The following is a 20,627-nucleotide window of genomic DNA, read 5'->3' on the forward strand; positions in this document are numbered from 1 at the left end:
TTATTAGACTCAAAGACAGCATGCAGTAAAATTATTTAATGAGTGTTCCTAGTAACCACTTTTGTGCTCAGAATAAAACATGCAAACTCCTTTCCAAAGACTTGAAGCTAAGAATTTTAATAGACTGAATGATTTGTTTCCCTAATGCATTCACCAAGTGCAGCAAGCTGATTAAAATACTGGATACTGTAGAACCTTTTGGTTTCTGGTCTATAGAGCTCAGCTTATGCATCATTAACCATGTATCACAGGTACACACAGCTATTTTACACATAAGGGAAAAAGAAAATAGAATTTGTACATGCAGGATGCTGATTTTAACACTTTCCTTTTATAATGGTAAAAAGTAAAGAAATTGAGAACAGGTTTTGTAGGAAGACATCCTTCTCCAGTGAGAACTGTACCTGTATGAGAAGGCAATGAACAGACAAAACCAATCCTCTGGGTGAAGCACAACAGCTTTCAGTAAATATGTGGTGATGGTCTTTTTATGTAAAAAGATGGTAATTTTATGTAAAAAGCCTTTAATACAAAATAGCTGTTCTATTAGAGAATGTGATAGGTAGCTAAAAAGCAGCTTGCCAAAGGAAAACTTCTTCAGAGTTTGGGGATAATTCTGTAATTACCTTACTGACATAAATTTATATTCCTGTTTAGGAACAAATTCACATATTAATTTTACAGGACTTCTATAAAAAGGAAACAGGCTTAAGAAGCAGCAGAGTCTACTGTAAAGCCATGTAAGGTACTTCGAAATTCTGAAACATTCCTCTTCATTTAAATGAATTACAGAAAACCGTAAGTGCAGACTAGAACAAAACCCCCCCAAAATACGTAAAACAAACATTCATTAATAAATGTGTAATTCAGGAGAGAGGGTGAGTTTCTTTTTATTACTGAATCCACTTTTTCATTTGTGACCTGTAGAACACTTAAGTCACAGGAAGGCCTTTTCCTGGGGCTCTGAAAATGTCAAGCAATAATTTCCAGAGAAAAAGGGTAGAGTAAATGCAACTATATCAAATGAACTGCTTTGTATTATTTAGCAAATACAGTCTACATAGTTCTTACAGTAGTTTTTAATCTTTTCTTACAGATGATATTTCAAATTCTTCCATCAAGAATTTATAATCTGAATCTTAGATTCAGGGACATGAAGCAGAAGTTAAATTTATGCATATGCCAGGTCTCAGCAAAATCAGCGGATCTCAAGCATAGGTTTAAAAAGGTTTAAAATTGAAGTCCTGTATAATGATGCTCTGAGCACACTGCCACTTTCTTGAACTGGTACATCTATTCAGCCAGCCACTGTAGGATGATTATTATTTACCCTGAGCTGAACTCAAAAGAATTTTAGTTGCTGTCAAGTCACCTTTACACAATGATAGTGTTACTTTTGAGTTAAGTGACCAACAACATGGCTGGTCTGATTGAAATGGCTGAGAGCATCTTCCATAAAGTAGAAGAGCAAGAAGCTCTGAAGATGCCCACCTCAGCTGACTGTAAGTACTACTTAAATTCAAAGGAAAATTAAAAATAGCTGCCACTTTATTATTAAAAGGCTTTTCCCCTTGGTAAAGCAAATAAGACTATTCCCTGTGACTCAATAGGAGCAATTTTGATTCACTGAAGTTGCAGATTAGAGAAATTGGATTAAGCAATGTGAACTAAATTTGTTGTAGAAAGGAAAAAAAGTCATCCAAATGGAACTTGGCATTTTATTCTTACTTGGAGGGAAAAATTTAAATGCATTTTAAAGGAGCCTCTTAGTGGTTTCTAAATTTCTACATTCTGATTTGTGTGTTTAAACTTTGGGAAGTGTTGAAAATGGCTCTTTGTTTTCAAATTAGATGTGTGTATGTAAATCACATTGAATCTGCATAAAAATACATATTATTCTTCTGCTTCTCTTTCAACATTAATGACTCACTGACTTTTGTGTATCAACATTTAGATCTGGGTCCTTGGCATCCATGAGCAGCTCCTGCAGTGAAAAGAAGCACATATGCTTTTCCCAGTGCCCCAGTGCTGGAGTGCAGGGAGGCTGTGACGGGCTGCTAGAGGCTGTAATAACAACCACACATAGCACAGAGGGCCTCTTCCCTGATCCCATTTATGGCAGGGTCAGGGGAGAACAAAGGAGACATAAAACATGTTTCCCCCTAATTCAACTGCTTCAACTCCACTAAGCAGAGTTCAGGCACAGCTGAGGATTTCAGCATCTTCCTTAGAAAGTTTGCCCCTGGGCCACTAAAAATGGTTTGAATAATAAATTTGACTTGCCTCTTGGTGTCATTATACCCTCTTTTTCAGATCAGCGATTTTGTTAACAGATAATGCTGATAAAGATTTATTTTTATGAGATATTTTATGGCTTTTAAATATCATATGCAAGTTTTCAGCTCTTTGGCTCCTTGCAGTGCTGATTAGGATGGTGCCTCTTTTTTCCTTCTTTCCCCTGTTTCCAAAGCAACCATGAAATAAAATAGAAAAGCATACAGAGTCAAAGACATAAATTTTTAAGAAATAATTCTGACATGCAGTTTTCAAAACCCTTTTCAGGTCAGTGTCATTATTGTAATTGATGTTACCAGTTTTATTTGTCTTTGTATTTTCCCCTCAATGAACAATTCAAATATACTTCAAGCACTCCTTTCACAAAAGGCAACTTAAAAATATGTCAAGCAGCTTGATTTGGAAGTTTTTGCAGGATTTAGACAGCTTGCACATTTTACTAAACAGTACACATTTTTAAAAAGCTACTATTCAACATAATACTTCAACTGCTGAGAACATGAATAGGAAACTTATACTTACATTTCAGCTCCAGTTTGATGAAGTCCGTGTTCCCCAGATTCTCAAGAAACACCCCATCTGAGGCTGATGTTTTGAAGTAGAAAGAGATGTCTGCACTGGTTTCCCCTTGGAAGGTGGAGAAGTGGAGGTAAGATGATGAAGTAACGAAAGAAGCTGCATTCCAGTAATTCCCTGCAGAGGATAGACAGGAAAGACATGTTTCAGTGGTCCCTTAAAGCTGTTGGAAAAGTTGGAGATTTTAAAGTTCATCTATGCTACAGTGCTGTCTGTGCTGAAGAAAGAACCCCAAGCACCTTGATTGTTGCTACCTCCATTTTGTATTTCTGGGCATGGTGTGTCAGGTTTCAGAAGACAGAACATGTTAATGGTAAATTTATTTTCAAGCTCTTAATTTATCATGTCCAGTCATACTCAAATGTTGTTACTATATTTTATTATAGTAAGACTATCATGGGATATCAGACAGAGGGGCAAAACACTAATTTGGTGTCTGCCTCACTTCAGGAACTTGCTTTGCTTTCATATATTGCTGCATGTGTGACTTACTTGTCTTCAAAATTATTCTACACATCTATACCCCCTCCTGAAAGTGTAGCCATGTCTATTAGAAGCCTATTAATTTAAATCACAGGAAAAATCCAGTAAATGAAGCTAATCAATACAGACACAATTAACATATGAACTTAATAGTCCCCTAGTGCATTCCCACTGGACAAATATAATAATTAATAACATCCATTACTGTACTTTAGCTAGAACAACAGTCAAATTCAGTGCAAAGTAGCATTACAATGAAAAAAAAAAAGGTCATAAGATATAAGAGCAGGTAAGATTCTCTTAATAAGAAGATCGTAAGATTCATAAGAGAAGGCTTTGGGGTGACCTAACTGCTGCCTTCCACTACCTGAAGGGAGGTACAAGAAAGATGGAGAGGGACTTCTTACAAGGGCACAAAGTAATAGGAGAAGAGGGAATGCCTTCAAACTGATTGCCAGTAAGTTTAGATTAGATATTAGAAAGAAATTCTTTGCTGTGATGATGGTGAGGCACTGGAACAGGTTGTCCAGAGAAACTGTGGATGCCCCATCCCTGGAAGTGTTCAAGGCAAGGCTGAATAGGATTCTGAGCAACCTGGTCTAGCGGAAAGTGTCCCTGTCCTCAGCACGGATGCTGGAACAAGACAATCTTTAAGGTCTCTTCTGACCCAGGCCATGTTATAATGATTCTATGATGATGATAGAGGTGATACAGTAAGCCAATGAGAGACTGAAACAGCTCATTCTAGTTTCATCAGAATGCTTATATATCCAGCTTCAGAAATTTATTAGAATATCACTCATGATGTCATCACAGCTGAGTCCTTAGTATTCCAGCAAATAGACACAATACTACTATTTTCCATGCCAGTCCAAAGTCCCAGATGTTGGTTTTCCATTGTTGATTACTGAAGTAGGTGATAATGATATAATTTGTCTGTTTAGCACTGGATGAATATGAATGAGGATGGCTGAAGCTTCACAAGATCAGCTGTGATGATATATTACTCTACTGGCCTACACCCATTTCAGAAGTTTTATTATTTGAGTAATTATTAATCTCTATTAAATTTTAAATTGAACATATGAATTAGCAGATTTTTAGGGATAAATAAAAGCATATTATTGATTTCCATAGTACTATTCCATACCCTCCATTAAAATTCTGCCTCTGAAGGATTTAGTGTATTTGGAAAAAGAAGCCATTTTCCATTTAGTTTAATGCATCCCAGGAGGAAAGTTTTAACTGAGATTTTGTGTGTGCATATGTGTAAACACACATTTGAGCAGTGAAAATGGGAAGAAATAGGCATTCATGAAACAGGTATGGGTTTGTAAATTAACCAGTTAGGCTAGATCAGCTAGTTTTCAACATGTATTACTATTTAGTCTCCTTATACAAATCAGTAATTTCCATATTGAATGCCACTAATGATTTCTATAGAAATGTCAATAATCTTCATATGATAAGCCTGCATGGGCAAAAAATGCTCATTATTTGCAAAGTTTTTCTCTGAAAATATACCTAGTGCTAAAGCAGCACAGATAAAAAAGGTATTGAATTTTATTTTCATTCTTGGTCTCAGGTCTCTTTCTCTCTCACTTTTCAAAGTGCTCTCTCAATATTAGGGATGCTTATGGTCTAGATGCATGAATGCTTTGTCAATAATCTGAAAATACAGGATCCAGATGGACTTTGTATATGCTCTTCCATTTGCAGATGTACCTCGATATCTCTATTTTATTTTCCTGGGGCCTACAGATATGCTAGCTGCTGGCAGACCCTCAAAAAGATATTACTTGCTGAATAAACTCACATGACATAAGTGGGACTCAGACAAAAAGCCAGGAATATATTAATACAATCTCTGTTCAGGAGCTAATTTAGCTGCCCTGAATAACCTTGTAGAAATGCTTTCATGTCTTTGTAACTTAAATAAGTATTTTAGATCCCTAGCTTTACATTCCTTGAATATTACCAAATTTGTTAGCCTAAAATATGAAGAACACACAACAAGTAAAATTGCTGTGAATGTGAGAGCTATAAAATTCAAGTACTACTGGAGACAAATCTCTCTTCAGCGAGAAAGGTGTCCCAGCCACCTCACTTCACCAAAAGAGACCAATATTATTATAATTAATATTTCAATAAACTAAAAAAGAGTAGGACCTGCTATATGAAACAGCTATATATTTTGCAGTATTGTATTTACATATTTCTAATTATCTTGCAAACTTGAAACCATTAAATGCAATTTGACATAAACTTAGTCTGCAATGCTGGGACATTGTGGGTTAAATCCTTAACTATGAGAGCGCATAACCCAAGTGCTGGTTTGTCTTTACAGGACAGCAGTTTTCAGTTGTATGTGACCAGTCGGACATTCCAGAGTTTTTAGGATTGGTATTGTTTGTGGATTTATCCAGCAGGGTCCAGCCTTATGGCAAAGATTTCACATCTTTACCACAGCACACTTGCAAGAAGGACCGCTGCTTCTGAGTGCCACTGCAGGGCCAGATAGGCAGGTGGTTCAGATGGAACCTTCATCACCTTCTTATTGAAACAATATGAATCCATTTTTATTTAGGGCTACATCCAGCCTGGTGAAGATCTCCATCACTAAGGATTTTACATTTAATTCAAAATGCTACGTTTTGACTTGGAAGAAAACCTTGTCTGCAGATGTTATTGGTGAGAGGATAAATACAAACAATGCAGACAGAATTGGAGAATCTGTACCTTGAGAGAGATATTTTCAAAAACTCTTAATAAGAAATGCCTATAAAGATAAAATCATATTTTTGCATTCTAGTATACATTCATCTCAAATCACTTTAAGGGGAAAAAGTATTTTTATTAAGAGTACAATAGAAATGTTTTGCCAAACATAAACAATGATTTTTATAATAAAATGATATCTTTTCAGAAGAAATGGCCTCCCTAAGGAAATACTGTATAAAAACCCACTTTACACACATTATTACAGTTTCTTGCTAGGAACTTTTATCAGTCACTATGCCTCAAACTTTCTTTGGTACATTGTCACAATTCTTTCCTCAAGTGGTTTGAACATATTGATCCTACAGGCATTTTTCTCCCACTTTAGGCTGACAAGTTGTAGATGGAGAAAACAGGGACTGGAACTTAAACCACAGAGTAGAGGTATGGCAGCAGACAGAAGGTGGGAAAGGGAGTTTATTTAGAAAGAACACTATAAATTATAAGTTTTTAATTTATAAAAATACCAGAGTCCAAGGATGATTTTTTTTTGTATTATCTGAAATACAACATTATAATTTCACTTTCTTCTTTAATCCTTAACTATAATTTTGTAATGAAGATCACAGCTCTCTTGTGCAGTTCTGTTCTTTTAAACTCACTCAGTGTTTAAATTTGATTTAAGCCAATTAAACAGGTACAGAGCATGTTGCTGTCATGGAAGCACAAATACAAATCAATCAAGCCTTTTCAGTTGTTTGAAAGTCAAGATAAATGTGGAGATTCCCCCAAGACATGGCTGTGTTTTTTCATAAAATTGCATGTTTCTTGGTGATGGCAGTAAGCCTTAGGACACAAGGCATGCAGAGGCAGGAAAGGGAATTGCTGACCACAGTGCCAGAGGAAACTGCCATGGATATTTGCCGGGATCCAAGGAGGAATCAGAGCTGCAGCTGAGAGAGACGTGCTTCAATGCACCAAGTAATACTTTGTGATTCTGTTTCAATTTGTGTCAAGGTTGCTCACAGCTCTGCTTCTCTGCTGTGAAAATTAAAATACACCTCGTTAAGCCCCTGCAAAACACTCTTACTGCTTTCTCATTAGTTTCCTAACCCTGAGTTAGGGTGTTCTTTGTAATTTCTATGATACAAAAGTGTCTCTTCTACTGCTCCAAAAATACTCAGCCTCAGACAGGCGGCTGCACTATAATTGCAAAGGTATAATTTTTACAAGAGCAGCAATAGTCTGCAGCCACAAGAAACCAGCCCTACTACAAAAGTTAATGAAAAGGGACGTCTTAAATCTCAGATAAAAAGCTGAACTAAGACTTGAAGATTTTTCCCATGAAGTCCGATCTCAGTGAGAAGGAAGGAGACCCATAACACGGAGGGGGCAAACACACTTTGTCCTGAGTTATGCAACATGAACAGGCATCTTTTAACGTGTGGCAGCTCTGTAACTTGAAAACATAGAATCACTGGCCTTATAGTAATCAGCCTTTCAGCTACTTCCTTGCAATATTTTTGTTCAGAGCTCCCTTGCTGGGTCCCATCAATATCTTCTTTCTTAGCATGATTGAAATTCATGCTTTAACACCATCAATTTCACTTTTACATTTAAACCCCATTGAAATGGATAATGGCAATACCAGAACTGTAAAAGACATCAGTGCTTTTAGCCCTGCTAGGCGATCGCACTAGAGAATGAATGCTGCAGTGTCAGGCAGCTCTTATGTATTACAATAGACCAAAAACCTCCAGGGCCCTCATCTGCAGCAAAACAGATTTTCTATCAAAACCATTATGTGAATAAAATGTAAGAATAGTCTTCTATTTCAGAGGAGATGGATGTGTGAATGGAAAACTGTTCTGTGGCATAAAGTAATGGATTGAGATTATCCATACAATTACGCTCAACAAACCAAGTTGGTGTTTTTTTTTCCTTTCTTCTTTTTCCATTCTGAGATAGGAACTTATGCATGTACACAGAGCAGTTTGGATATCAGTACAGCAACAATCACACCTTAGACTCAAGTCTACAGATTCATTTCAGAGTGGAACTGGCTGTAATGAAAACCAAATTTGCTGTTGGACTTTCTATTTGAAAAGTCAAAGAAAATTGACAGTGTTTCTTGCACTGAGTCGTACATCATTGTGAAAGATGTAACCATGACCTCAAAGCAGGGCAGGTACTTTTCTGTCATCAGCGCTAATCTTAGGGGAGCTGAGATCACAGCTTCAGTCTGAGCTGGAGTGTGGTGTGTGCTGGGGGAGAGGAGAGCAAGGATGGCAAGGATGGCATTCTCTCCTTTGCTTGGAGGACTACAGTGCCAGTGGCTTCTTCCCGACTGAAATATCTGCTTTGTGTCATTTTTCATTGTGCTAACATGCTTTTAAACCTTTGTTTTTCTCTGGTCTGCAGCTCCATGACACATCTACTACATTTTACTCTACTACATTTACTATATTTAATGCATATATAATTTACTATGTATGGTAATTTTTGCATATCTTTGATTTCTTCGGTACCCCTAGAATCAGTTTTGACCAGCTCCAGTCCTGAATTTATTTGCTTGTTGGTAAGTCTGTATCAGTCAGTGTCCCATCTTATATAGTCTTGTGCTTGTACCTCTTTGCCCAGAATCCCAGGTTCCCAGTTTTCAGGACTGGTGAATATATGCCAGTTGTGCATTTCTCTGCCCACTGCCATTATCCTTATTGGTCCTGGGCCTGGGCCTCAACAACCCCATGCACTGCCACAGGCTAGAAAGCTGCTCAGGAGAAAGGGATTGGGGATTGACAGCCAGATGGATACATGAGCCAGCAGTGTGCTTAGGTGACCAGGGCATCTTGGCCTGTATTAAGAATAGTGTGGCCAGTAGGAGTAGGAAAGAGATTGTCCCGCTGTACTCATCACTGGTGAGGTTGCACCTTGAGCACCGTGTCCAGTTCTGTGTCATTCACTTCAAAAAGGACATTAAGGAGCATATCCAAAGAGGGTGGGGAAGAGTCTAGAAAACGTCTTATGAAGAGCAGCTGCAGGAAGTGGGGTTGTTTAGCCTGGAGAAAGGAGGCTTAGGAGAGACTGCCTGAAGGAAGTTATTGTGGAGTAGGGGTCAGTCTCTTCTGCCATGTCTTAGGTAAAAGAGTGAGAGGAAATGGCATTACGTTTTGCCAGGGGAGATAAGACTGGCTCTTACAAAAGGTGTCTGCATGAAGCACTTGGGGATATGATTTAGATGATTCAAGCAATTATGGTGGTGCTGGGTTGACAGTTGGACTAGATGGTCTCGAAGACCTCTTCCAACCTTGATGATTCTGTGATTACGTTAGTCATCAATATCTCATTCTGCACAAAGTAACTACTTTTTACTATTATCTACATAAAATGTGCTTGTACCATAAGAAGATAAGCAAAGGTAAAACAAACTAGGTATAGTACTCCTGCCATTAGAAAAAAAATGTTGTTTCATCTAAACAAAGTTTAGGGAGGGCTCAAGATAGTCCAAGCCTGGCAAGTCTGTGGCCTTGAATACTCCCTACTATACCCAAAGACTAACTAGAGATAGCAATAATTTATTTCTTGGGTTGTGGGTTAACACTTTATCAATAGCAGAATATAATTTGAAAAGAAGCATGTAAATTGCTACTTAGTTTAAAATTAAGCTGGTAGTGTCCTGATTTACTCAATCCAAATCTTAATCAAGAAAAATAAACCAGAAAGAGCTGCTACTCATGATGTTGCCTAAATAGCAGAAAAGTCGTTTGACCACACACAGGAAAAATAATCCCCAGGTGAACAGATGGAGAGTGTATTAGCACTGTATAGCAGCAAACTGACTTACCCCCTTTCAGGCTAAATAGAAATATAGGTTAGATTTCAATTTTCAAGCTAAAACTAGCTGTGTATCTTTCAACAGAGTAACAAATGGCTGGAAGTTGAGAACAAAACCTGCTGAGAATATAAATACATATAGAGATGAGCTCAGAATTAACAAAACAGAAAATGTAGCTTTGCAGTGGTTACTGTCATGTTACAGACAATTCAGATTTTAAAAGATAAATTCTAGGTTCTAGAATTTTTTTTTTACATTGACCTTTTTATACCTTGACATTTTTTTTTTTTTTTGCATTGACTATCTAGTCCAAATGCCTGACCACTTTAGAGCTGACCCAAATATAAATCATGGCTTTAAGAATGTTGTCCTTAAACACTCTCTTAAACACTGACAGGCACAGGGCATCAACCACCTCTCCAGAAAGCCAGTTCCAGGGCTTGACCATCTTCCCAGTAAAAAAATGCCTCCATGTCAAACATGAACCTTCCCTGATGGATGCAGCTTTTATCCATTCCCATGTGTTCTGGCACTGGGTACCAGGGAGAAGAGCTCAGCCCCTTCTGCACTTCCCCACCTTAGGAAGCTGTAGGGAGCAGTGAGATCACCCCTCTGCCTCCCTCACTCCAAACTACACAAGCCCAGTGCCCCCAGCCACTACTCAGAGGACATTCCTTCCAGTCCCTTCCCCTGCCTTGGTGCCCTCGGCAGAACACATTCAAGGACCTTCACATCCTTCTTCAATGGCAGGATCTAGAATTGCACACAGCATTCAAGATGAGACCAAAAATGCTGGATACAGCTGGATAATCACCTCAGTCTTGCTGTGTTTGATGCACCTCAGGATGAGTTTTGCCCAGCTAGCTGTCAGGGCATACACTGCTGTCTCCTCTTGAGTCTGCTGTGAACCAGCATTCCCAGAACCCTCTCTACAGGGCTGCTCTCCAGACACTTCTCTCCCAGGTTTGGTTCTGACATAGATCCATAGGGCAGAATCTGGCAATTTGACTTATTAAATCTCATCCCATTAATCAAAACCTAATGATCCATTCTGTCCAATTGCTCTGCAAGGGCTCTTGTCCCTCAAGAGAGTCAACAGCACCTCCCAGTTTAGTTTAATCAGCAAACTTGCTGATGGTGCATTCAACTACTGCATCCAGATTGTTGATAAATATATAACCCCTTCAGTTTCTGTACTACCCCTGAAACTCAGAGTAATTCCTCAAGGCTTCTGTTCTGGAAGCTCATTGTATGCACCTCCTCTGAAAGTGAGATCCTGAAAAGATTAACTGTCTACTCATTTGGGTGGTGACCTCCCACTGATGCCTTTGCCTCCTCCAGTTGTGGGGAGGTTATTTGGTCTTCACTTACAGACCTTTGCATGCCTGCCACTGCATGTCTTCTTCTGCATGCCTGCCACTGCTGGGACAATTGTTGACCTCATTACAGAACTTATCATCTTTTCATGTGGGCCCAAGGTCTAAAGCCCCAAACTCCTTTATGCAAACTCCTTTATAACAAGATACTGAGGAGAGAGTAAGTGTGTTTAAAAAATTATAAATGCAGGCAAGTTTTACATTAATTCTTTAGAAATTAAAGAGTTTCTTCCCTATTAGGGATCAAGTTGGGTTCTCTGGTCAGCAATGAAGGACATAACTTGTATTAGCATTGCAGTAAGATGGATAGCAGTTTATCAGCTGTCATTATAAATTATCTGTTTTCATAAAGATTCTCAAGTGACATAACAGTTACAAGACACTGATCAATGGATAGAAACACAGATGCTAAAGTTTGCTTTACTCTGCCAGTGACTAGATTTGCTGAGTGAGGGAAAAGTACAATCACATTTATCAGTGAAATGTTGGAGTCAATAATACAGATTCAGTGATGCAGAAATGTTTCCAGCACCTGCTGTGTTTCCTGCAATCATCTTTGGAAGATCATTTTTCAAAACTCTTGCCTCCTGGTCATAATGCCTAATCACAATACATACCCTGTCACTGCTGGCATCATTACTTTAATCCATCTAAACAATGAAAGGTCCTGATCTGGTCTGGTTTACAACCTGGAGCTCTGTAATGTGCTGATAGAGCTTTAATGATGCATGTAAACTGGTGTCCTTTCAGAGGAATTTTTTTAAGCAATAACTGACCTGTAAACACGAGCTTGATCACCACTGTGCCCCAGTCAAGGCAGTATGCCATGGTGCCAGAATGGTAAACATTAAATACAGGAGCCTGCTGCTGTCCACAAACAATGTTACTGTGAGGATCTGATTGTCTGCTGTCCCCTATGTATTCGTGGGTGTTTAGCTGTGCAAAACAACTGTGAAGCTTTCCATTCTCACCTGGTACTGTTGCATAATCACCATATGCTCAGCACATACCTGCGCAAGATGGAAGGCAAAGACACAAGGACAATAATGTAAAAAGAAAGAATTTTCTTAAGAATTCAGTTCCTCTGTGGTGCTAAATCTATTCTCTGTGCTGCAGAGGTGAACTGCAGAGAGCTCTCTGCTCTCCAGATCCTTGGTAAAGTATCTGGATAATGAGATGCAGTTCTAGAGCTCTGTAGAGTCAGAGCCAACACCATGTGGACAGCATGATCTAATATCCATTTCTTCTGCCATTCCCATTTGCTCTTCCTGGCACGATGTTTTAAAAGAAGAATGTGCTGGGTAATCTTCACACAGTTCTTCCCTGCTACATTTTCTCATTTTCTCTGCTTAGAGTGACAGTTTTGTTCCTATTTGTGGCTTTAAAATCACTTGTGTTTGGCTATGGATCTGGACTCAGCGTCTGGGTTCTTTGGTCACCTGATTTCTTCTCCTAGACCAGCTACACTTTCACACTGGAAAATGTTTTTCAGAATTAAAATGTAAGATGCAATTTATTCTTGATGTAGTACATTAACTATTCTTCACACCATTGATTCCATTGCTATTGACAGAGATAATGGAATTATTTTGCTTGATCTTCTCTTACTGGAAGGGTTTCAGAGACTTCTGAACTAAAGCTGAGAATATTTAAGTCACAAGTTATGACTAGGTCCTTTGGTGAATTGTAGTCCTCTAATCTGATGAAACTTGCAGCTAAAATAATTTGCTTAAAGTAATCATTTAATTCAGCATGTGCATTAGTACCGTCATGCTGTTCTACTGCTTATTTGCAGAAGTATACTTTTAATGACTCCTTTGTTTATGTCCCAGTTCCCAGTTATTAATAAATAGTTCAGATATACATTAAACCTACAGCTGAGTAAAACTATCTTTATTCTTATGGTGCCACTCCAGTTTTAGGTCACTGTAACATTATTCCAAGTCCAACTTTCCTTTTTTTGGCATGTAGTTTTTATGGACCATAGCTATTTATACAAGCATTTGGAAAGAATTTTAATGATGGAGATGGACATCGTGTTCCAAATTCAAACAGCTGAGAACTTAGCACCTCCATGGCCTCCCAGTCCTACATTGCTCTAGGAACTGAGAAGAGCCACTGGAGTCCATGTTAGGTACCATTCCACCCTAGACACTGGTGCCTTGGCTAGAACATCTGCTCTACTGTGTGCTGTGGCCCTGGAAATGCTGCTTGATATGCCTATGTTGATATAGACTTTCCCCCTTCTGACTTTGAAAAAAAATGTCTTTGCAAAGTATTTTTACAGTTAATTTCTATATCATCTATGGCAGAGAAACTTTTCACATGACTGCATTTGAGCATTTATTCCATTCCCTGCCTGTTCCTTATCTTTAAAATAACTCATTAAGACTATCACTATGTCTAAATATCTTCCTTTGATATGACTATCTCAGCAATATTCTAAATCCAAGAACACAAAGAAAGAAAACCCACAAAATTTAAAGGAAAAAATAAAAGTTTCTTAGTCTTAACATTGCCATTAGTGACACTTGTAATATTGTTATGAGAGAGCACAGTTATATGGGCAAAGGCGGGTTCCCTGTAGAAAGGTAAATTTACTGTAGGAACTGCAGCTTTCCCTCTTCCAACAGGCATTGGGTCCTCACACTTCAAATTCCACACAGGTGATGCAAGCAAATATATGTAGTGTAATAGCAAATCTAAACCAGAACACTAATGAAAACATTTTAGACTAACTAGGTTGTCATATGGAGAGAGATCTCCTGTTGCAGCTTAGTGGTAACAGCACTGAGACCAAGAATCTTAAATGTATATATATGTTAAAATGCCTTTATATTAATTTAATGACTATTAAACCAATCAGAGTTTACAGATATATAACAAAGGCTTATACATAGTACATATCAATAAAAAAATACCAGCTATACCATAAAAAAAAAAAAATCTAGAACAAATAACCCATGCTCCATGCTAAAGATTTACTTTCCCTAGAGAACCCCTTCCAACCTCAACTATTTTGTATGAACAATGTTTCTGGCTTGCATAAAAATTACAAGAAAAATCACTACAAAAATTGAAATGAAATTAGTATTTTGGAGGTGAAATGGTTTGTGGAAACAAAGTATAACTCTGCATCTACAGGAGATCTGATTCTGACCTCTTGCAAATCACTTAGGCATAGCTCTACTGTTCATGGCATTACACTAAATTTACACAAATCCAAGAATATTTACTCAGTGTTTACTTCCCAAATCTTTTCCATCTCAGTCAAAAGACTATGCAGTGAAAGAGAAAAGGGTGTGAAAAAGATGTCATAAAGAACCAAAGTTCTTTCTTTCTTTTTATTTTTTTCTTTCTTTCTTGCTTGCCTGCCTGCCTTCCTGCCTTCTTTGACTAAACAGTCATCCAGAAATTTGGACTTGTAAAGAATGTTTCAGCTGGCTTATAACAACAGAAAATTGCAGATAAAAACTGCCTTTAGACATTTCACAATGCACAGCACTGAGTGGGAAAAACGTGAACATCTAAAACTAGACTTTCAGAACACAAAAGGAAGCCCTTGCAGTGAAGATTTTTATCTGAAATGGAAGGTGACTTGGGGTAAAGACATTGTGCCATAATTTAGTCATTCTAAATTCAATTTCTTGGCTCTGACATTCTTAGCATACATGACTCTGGCCAAGTTGTTTATGGCTTATGCTTCCAGAGTCCAAGATCTCTGAGGTGAAGAAAACACCATTTCTCTTTTTTTCCTTTATAAAGTGTTCCCTTATAAAGTGTTTTTGAATCTTGGAATCTAGGACTATGAACATTTGCAGCACATTGTGGTTACAATCTTAGGCTGCAAAATGCAGCTTTTCTACTTGAAACAGAGTACAAAACTTGGCTGGAATTTGAACACACTCCTGTGATACAAGAGTTGACAATATTTTTCCACAAATTTACTTCTTACTTTTCACATTATCCAAATACATTGGTGTTGGATGAAGTCATTAAATGAGTGTCAAAATATTTTGAAATTGGAGAACACAATGTGGCAACACTTTTTATGGATAAAAATACATGCATGCATAAGTATTAGATCTAGCAACACTTAAAAAGCAAAGACAACATATTTTACTATTTGTTTAAAAGCAAATATTTCTTCACAGTGTTTTGTAACCTTGCATGACTGTAATTATCTCACAATGACCAAGATACCTATCATGGTGTGTTACTTGTTATGACATTTATTTGCAATATAAATATAAATAAATGTAATAAGGTTCTTTGATCGTTAATGATTACTGGTGATTTTTAGTCAGACTTTGCTTGAACCTCAAAAGCACTGTATCACTTGTGCTATCATACAGTCCAAAGCAGAAGGCTTCTTAGGAATCCTTTTATAAGAAAAATAAATAAATATCTGACATGGCAGATCTAAACTTTTTGAAAGGGAACATCACAGTCATGCTTACTACCACAGGTACTAGATCAAGCATTTGGTGTTGGGAAAGAGTTGAGGCTAACCTAATGAATCAGAACTATGGTCTATATTTGGTCTAAATAAGAAACTACTCACAAGCTGTGAAGAGTTTGGGCTGCTGACACCAGAGGTGTACTTCACTTTGATCTGCAAAGACTTTCTTCTTCTGAAAGAGGGAAGAGCTGTACTCTGACACTCGACTTTACGGTTTTCTTAATCGGGAAAAGACAGTATTTATGCACAGCAATCTTGATTCTCAAATGGAGAGGAAGGGCACAAATGGACCAAAATATACTTGTATTGATCAAATGAGATTTCAAGTATACATTTAAAAGGCAGTCTTGGGGGAAAACTATGCCTGCACAGAGACTGATATGAATCAGGATCTGATATAGGGAGACCGCCTAATTTCATAGGAATTTGTTACTGCATGACAATCTATGTTCTTGGAGGAAATGCTCCCAAGGACAAAAATGAATGTGGCATTCGTATAAGGAAATATTGAAATGAGTCAAGAAATGCCTTGGAACAAAACCAGAGCTAACCCTGGAGATGGAAGCACTTGAGCTGTGCAGGTGTAGCCAGGTCACTGAAGTTCAGACACCTCTCCAGGACTGGGGTGGAGGGCTGGGGAGTTGAGAGCAAAAGCTGGCCTGTACAATCTTCCCATAGTCAGCACTAAGACAGGCTCTCTGCATTGCTCTGTGTTCTTGTCATTTACTGTACAGGCTTGGCTGGAGTTCTTTCATGTAGATAGAGCTGCACTGTGCCTTGTAAACTTAACATATACCTCTACTAATTACTTCAACTGCAGCTTGACCCTCTTAGTGGGGCTGCTCTGGCTTGAATTCAGCCTTCATGTAAGTCACTATAATGGAATTTAGTCTTAGTCCTTCCTTTGCAGACTATAAATAGGCAGCCTGTAACCAGCATTGCATGTTTCCTGTGTAGTCATCCCTAACAGACAGAACAGCTGGTAAACTAGGCTCCTGGTAGTGAATCTTTGTGATATCAACTCTCTGCATGTGATGGTGAGTCAGCCATCTTACAATGTTTGTTTAAGAACACACTGAACAGAGCACTTGGCTTCAACCATCACAAGCTCTGATTTGTGGCTACTTAACCTGGTCTACTATTGTCTTGTGTTTATAGCCATTTGTTTCTGAATTTGTTTAGTATTCTATCGGAGCTTGAGGTACAAATAAATACAGATTAAAACAGAAAATTTGATGAGGAGGAACCAAATGGAACCCTGTTTTTGCAATGAAGGCAAAACTGGCACCTGTGTTTATTATGTTGTCTCATTGCAAGTGAACAGCTTATGTACATTATTATTATATACGCATGTAAGTATTTGTCAGCAATCCAGGCTCTTACTGTTTTTCTCTGGAAACTTGCTCTTATATTTTTTCAGTGACAGTGTAGGCAAATAATGGAGTACCACACAAAGATAGACATTCTCCCCCCCACATTCCCTCTTCCTCACTCCTTCATTCTCAATCCCTCCCCCCAAAAACACCCCAAACAAGCAAACCAGGAAGAATAAAGAGAGTACTAATTAATGACAAATTATTAAATCAAATAATTTGATTTAATTTGGTTTTTTTTCAAAAATTCAAATTTTTTTTTTTTTCTGGGAATTTGAATGAAAGCCAACAAAGGGTTAGCAAAAAATCATCTCAGAGCCTGGTCACTGCTGAGCTTACCTTGTCATTTCTGATTTCATTACTGAGTTTCTAGAACAGTTGAACCTGCAAAATGTTCTTTCTCTCCCATGTGCTGAGCACAGTAAGCCAGCTGCTGCAAGTGCTGAGGCAATGAAGGCTGGAGAATAGGGTGGCAGCAAAGTGGATTACTTCAGCTGCATCTAAAAATGTATGAATTCTGCAGAGAGAGAGTAACAGGTCCTGCTTCAGAAAAGGGCTGTTTGGCTTTTCTGAAAAAAAAAAGGTTATGGCTCAGTGAAGGGCTCAAATGCTCATATGAAGGAAAGAAACGTTGCCTTCATATGAGTAGCATGAGGACAATTCTGTCCATAAACATTTATTGCGAAAAGTACACAAATAGCAGGGATTGAAAGCTTATTTTGCAGATTAAACCCGGCCTGTCAGGTTTTTTTCTGTTGTCTGTTTGTTTTTTTCTGTGTTTCTTGGAGGTCTTTTGTGTTTTTCTCTGTGTTGGATATTTTGTTTGCTTTTATTTTTTTTTTTTAGTTGATTGGGTTTTTTCCCTATCTGATGAGTAATTATGCATTTTCTCTGGCTTACACTTATGATAGTATTGGTTATGCTTTTACTGAGAAATATAAGTCTTATTTTGCAAGGACATGTCTGCACTATTTCCTTTGAGAGACACCATGATGCCAAGGCAAGTTTTTCATTTTCAAAGGCAGTTGATAATGCTTGTTCCATCAGAGGACAGAGGAACTTAGAAGTATCATAACCAGGTTCAGCACTATTTACCATTTCATTGACTCTGCAAATAGTATTAGCAGCCTCTCCCATCAGGGAATGAAAAACTACAGGTTAGCAAATCAGTATGTTTCAATTCTGTTCTATTCTTCTTTCTTCAAATAACTAAAAGAGCAAACAACCCCTAAGTCACAGGGTAAATCTAGGTAAAAGTTAATTATTTGCGAAGTCATTTGGGGTATTTTCACCTTTCAAAGCTATAAGGTAACCAAAAATATAGCCTTCATCTTCATGAGCTTCTAGTTTAGGATATTTCCTCTTCTGTTACCACTTTTTTGGACTTGAAAATGAATATCAGTGGGAAGTTTTTGTGTTTTCACCCCCTTGTCCCCCTTCCCAGCCCCAGTCTCATCCACAGATCTGTATATTTTGGCTTGAGAAAGAAACAAACCAACTTTAATCAGATGATTATTTACCTGCAGACTACTGCAGTTTGGTAATAAAACTCATCTTACTCTGTGTCATTAGTTAAATAGAATGCTTTTCAAAAATACAGACTAATAGGAGAATTTTGTGCTAGATTTTACTTTTAAGGGAAGATGGATTCCTTCTCTACTGAGGTGAACCAGTATTTCATAGCATGAAGATTACTTTTTAAAATGGATAGGGCATATTCTGCTACTAATTATAGATGCAAATCAGGAAATGGTATATTGACCTTAATAGCTTTTAGTGATTCTACAACTTGAATATGCTGCTGCTCTAAAATCTCTTAAGCTTATCCAACTTAATGTTATAAGAAATTTTATCTGATATTATGACAATTGAAGAGAAACATGGTTTGAATTAAAAGCCTGGGGAAAAAAACCTGCACACAGACAAAACTTTTTAAAGCTCTGTAAAGATTTTCTTCTTAAGCTTTATAACAACATGGCAACCATGGTTTTTCCTCCTGGATGTAAACCTAATGCCCAGTTTTCTGTATGACTTAACTCCTGTGCATATTTCTACTGAAAAGCTTTAGCAGACCAGCTTCTCAAAGTAAAAGATTAAATCTTTTCTCCTGTTCCCATGAGTTTTAGTTCTGAGGAAAACACAAACCAAAATGACTGAAAAGAAAACATGATGAGTCATATCTACTCAGGGAGGGTAATAGCCAAGTATAGAAAAGATATTGACGTGATCTGATCTGTTTGAAGGTGACTTAATCACAGGTTTCTGCACAGAAAGGATCCAGACTTCAAACAATTGTGCTGGGCTTTCTGCCAGGAAGCCTCATAACTGAATGCTGCTATCAGCCCTTCCAGAAAGGAAAAGCAGAAATAAAAAGGCAAAAAGGAAAAGTTCTTGGCTATTTAATACTTTTGGCATGTTAGAATGCTTGTCAGAGGGATACCTACTCCAAATACTGAATTTTGCCTTAATGAACAGAAGGACTCTGGCCTTAGTTCCTCATGGACTTAAACATAGGCCTATCTGAAGGTAAACACTACTAATCAAACATGTCAGTATTTTGATAGGTTGTGCCTTCTGAAAAAAGGATGAGGACAAGAAACTGGTACCTTTCCTAAAGGCCATTGCCCATTTGAGTCTCAAATAGGACATGTCAGATAAAGGAGAGGGATAGAAAAAGAGAAAAGCTCAGGAACAATTAGCCCAGAGCAATAAAAAAAATATGCTGAACAAAAATCCAGGCAGAAAACATTAGCTTTTGTATGGCGAATAATTCACATCAACAAAACTAGCTCTAGAGCAAAAATGATGACACTCAGTCTTGTTACTTGTTTCTTCCATTCTTGTTCTAAAGTCTATCTCATTATGAATCTTGCTCTTGTCTAAGCTTCTTCATCACATCCAGTAACTTCATGTCTTGTGTGTTCATGTGCCATTACATCAGTTCCCTCAGCATGGACTTCCCAGGGAATGTGACAACAGCATTTTTATAGAAATTCTTATCAGAAAGAGTGTTTGTATCAGAAATAATGTGACCAGAAGGACTAAGAAAGTAATCGCACCCCTGTACTTGGCACTGCTGAGGCTGCACCTTGAATCCTATGCTCAGTTTTGGGCCTCTCACTACAACAAAGACATTGAGTTGCTGGAAAGTGTCCAGAGAAGGCCAATGGAGCTGGTGAAGGATCTGGAGCACAAGTCTGATGAGAAGCAGCTGAGGGAGCTGGAGGTCTTGAGTAGGGAGAAAAGAAGGCTGGAGGAGACATGGCCAATCCTTTTTCTTCAGCCTCAATGATAGTAATTTCTACCCTCAAAACTGACACAGTATAGAAGCACAATAAACACTTCAGTTTTTCTTGGGGTCTAAAATTAAATTTTAAAAAAAAAAGTTGCTGTGTGGTTAAGGAGAAGGCAACTTGTGCCTCTTTGACAGGTTCCTGAATGTTAGCTGTCTGTCTCTGTCTTCCCAGCAATTTTTGGGTACTGTTGATTTCTTCAACTGGTCAGAGACT

The 20,627-nt window shown here is 37.9% G+C and overlaps 1 protein-coding gene across 1 annotated transcript in view; it reads right to left on the reverse strand.

Moving 5' to 3' along the window:
* Positions 1-20,627, reverse strand: part of CNTNAP2 (contactin associated protein 2) — a 1,037,491-nt gene that overhangs the window by 105,146 nt on the left and 911,718 nt on the right. The window contains exon 16 of the mRNA XM_053940221.1: positions 2,818-2,988. Within this exon, the coding sequence (XP_053796196.1) occupies positions 2,818-2,988 (171 nt within the window). The remainder of the gene's footprint in view (positions 1-2,817; positions 2,989-20,627) is intronic.

The sequence above is a fragment of the Vidua chalybeata genome, chromosome 1, assembly GCF_026979565.1.
Source record: "Vidua chalybeata isolate OUT-0048 chromosome 1, bVidCha1 merged haplotype, whole genome shotgun sequence".
Classification (NCBI taxonomy): Eukaryota; Metazoa; Chordata; class Aves; order Passeriformes; family Viduidae; genus Vidua; species Vidua chalybeata.